The sequence below is a fragment of the Argentina silus genome (assembly GCF_951799395.1).
Source record: "Argentina silus genome assembly, chromosome: 19".
NCBI lineage: Eukaryota > Metazoa > Chordata > Actinopteri > Argentiniformes > Argentinidae > Argentina > Argentina silus.
In genome coordinates, this window is record NC_139673.1 from 10,224,766 (window position 1) to 10,227,141 (window position 2,376).

Sequence of the window (2,376 nt, forward strand, 5' to 3'; positions counted from 1 at the left end):
TCCTTCTCCCCCTCCTTCTTCTCTCTCTCCCCCTCTCTCTCTCCCTCTCCCCTCCTTCCCTCCCTTCTTCTCTCTCTCCCTCTCCCCCTCCTTCCCTCCCTCCTTCCCTCCCTCTCCCTCTCCTTCCCTCCCTCCTTCCTTCCCTCCTTCTCTCTCTCACTCCTTCTCTCTCTCTCTCTGTGTAGGGACCTGGCAGCCCGTAACTGTCTGGTAGGAGAGCAGAGCACAGTGAAGATCAGTGACTTTGGGATGTCCCGTGAGCAGGAGGACGGGGTCTACTCTGCCACGGGGGGCCTCAAACAGATCCCTGTCAAATGGACTGCGCCCGAGGCCCTCAACTATGGTACAGCCCATCTGCCTCGGCCCTACGGCCACAACACTGGAAACCAGCCCTCCCTCCTCTCTTATTCATCATCCTCCCTCTCTATCCGCTTCTCTATCTTTCCCCCCCACAGTATGACTTATTCATGAACAGTATGAATGGCAGATGCATGGGCCCTGTGTAACAGATCTGTGATGCGCTGAGCCTGAAGAGAGTGACGTAACATAGAGTACTGTCAGAACATGCCAGAACATAATCTGTTAGGGCGTAGAAGATGTTGCCTTGTCCAAAAATGTATGGGAACTTTTTCTGATGCTGTTATTGGAGTAGCATGATGGGGGTACTACGGTAAGTTGTGTTTTAGAGAGGTGTTTGTGATCGTACCACACTTCCCAGTGAAATGGAATACCGGAGTGTGCCAATATTGCCCCCTGCCTGTGTTTTCAGGGCGTTACACCACTGAGAGCGACGTGTGGAGTTTTGGGATTCTCCTGTGGGAGACGTTTTCCCGGGGGACCACTCCTTATACCAGCATGAGCAACCAACAGACACGGGAGGAGGTGGAGAAGGGTACAGTCACAGCTACACTATGAAAGTTATCAAACAACACGGGTCAGAATCTAGTCTTGACTGTCTACATGTACAGACTCTTTATGAGTTTAGAGATGGAGTTGAGATAGATGGACACCTGCTGAATCAGATCGTCTGAAGTTTATGTTGAAGTTATTTTGTCTTCTAGGACACCGGATGCCGGCCCCAAATTCCTGTCCACCAGACATCTATGGCCTCATGTGTGGCTGCTGGCAGTATGAGCCCAGAAAAAGACCATCCTTTCGTAAACTCAGGGCCGACCTCATTGCCTTGTGCCACAAAGTGCCCTAACTGCAGTGCCTTGATAGACTATGTGAGATCAGACTTGTTTGCATTTATTTAATATATATTATGAGAGGAATGATAATCATTGTTCGAGGAGAGGTGATTTTTAGGATCTTTTGATATGACCATCTTTAAACATTGATACGCGAGAGACGTAATCTAGATACTGTATGGCTTTTAAGAAATGGCACCATATTCTACTAAGTAGATTGAATTTGATTACTTGTATCAATGATTATTGTAACTTAAAAGTACTGTGCAGTAAATACCAAAATATGGTAATGTTATTGCCTCAATACAAAACTGTAAGCTGTATGTGTTGCTGTACTTTGAGTATAAAAAGCGTTCTCCCTTCTGGCTGTTTATGGCCACTGGAGGGCAGTGTTTTGTGTAAAGGACTTTCAAATGAGATTGTATTGCAGGTGTTGTTGTGGATAAACATGAGTTATAGTAGTAGCATTGTACTGTAGGTAATAAAATTGTGTTCATATGATCCATGTGCATAAACATACATTGCAATGAGACCATTAACCATTCTGTTATTATGTAAGTGTTATTTGGGATAACGTGTTGTTTTAAAGGTTCCAAACAAATAAAGTCCTTGAAAGTTGTACTTGAAAAGACAATTTGACTTTTACAATTTTAAACTTGTGTCACATTTTCACTACGGGCAAACTGGGGTAACTGCAGGTCATTTGTTTTTAACCCCACCGTCTGAACAACGTCCAGACAGTGGTGTCCTCAGCAGAGGGTCAGTGAATGAGAGTGTGTTTGAATGGATTGTCTGTGCTTGTTTGAAGGTTCTCTGAGGAGATCTTGGCATGTAATGTTAAACAATACCCTTAAGAACCGGAAAAGCTTTCACGATTGGCCTATGATGACAACTCAGGGTAAGATGTTATTTCACCTCAAAATGAAAATGAAACATCCTTTTAGCTCATGACACTGCATGTGACACATTCTCCGCAAAGGGTAGGACCGTGGTACTGCCACAGTTGATTTATTTGATTCCATTTATAGTGCATTATTACACTGCAAATGGAGTTTTTTCTTAGACAGAACTGTGTCTGTGCCCACAGGTGGAACGATGTTTTACAGATGTATCATGTCAACATGATACTGTCACTGTTTTATACTATATTATATTGTATTGCTGATTTGTTCATTTTTGTTGACTT

General features: G+C 43.9%; 1 protein-coding gene across 2 annotated transcripts in view; it reads left to right on the forward strand.

Moving 5' to 3' along the window:
• fes (FES proto-oncogene, tyrosine kinase) overlaps window positions 1-1,811 on the forward strand; it is a 15,828-nt gene extending 14,017 nt beyond the window's left edge. For both annotated transcript variants that reach the window (XM_083690983.1, XM_083690982.1), the window contains exons 17-19: window positions 186-343; window positions 770-892; window positions 1,062-1,811. In XM_083690983.1, the coding sequence (XP_083547109.1) occupies window positions 186-343; window positions 770-892; window positions 1,062-1,204 (424 nt within the window). In that variant the 3' untranslated portion in view covers window positions 1,205-1,811. The remainder of the gene's footprint in view (window positions 1-185; window positions 344-769; window positions 893-1,061) is intronic.
• The last annotated feature ends 565 nt before the right edge of the window (window positions 1,812-2,376 follow it).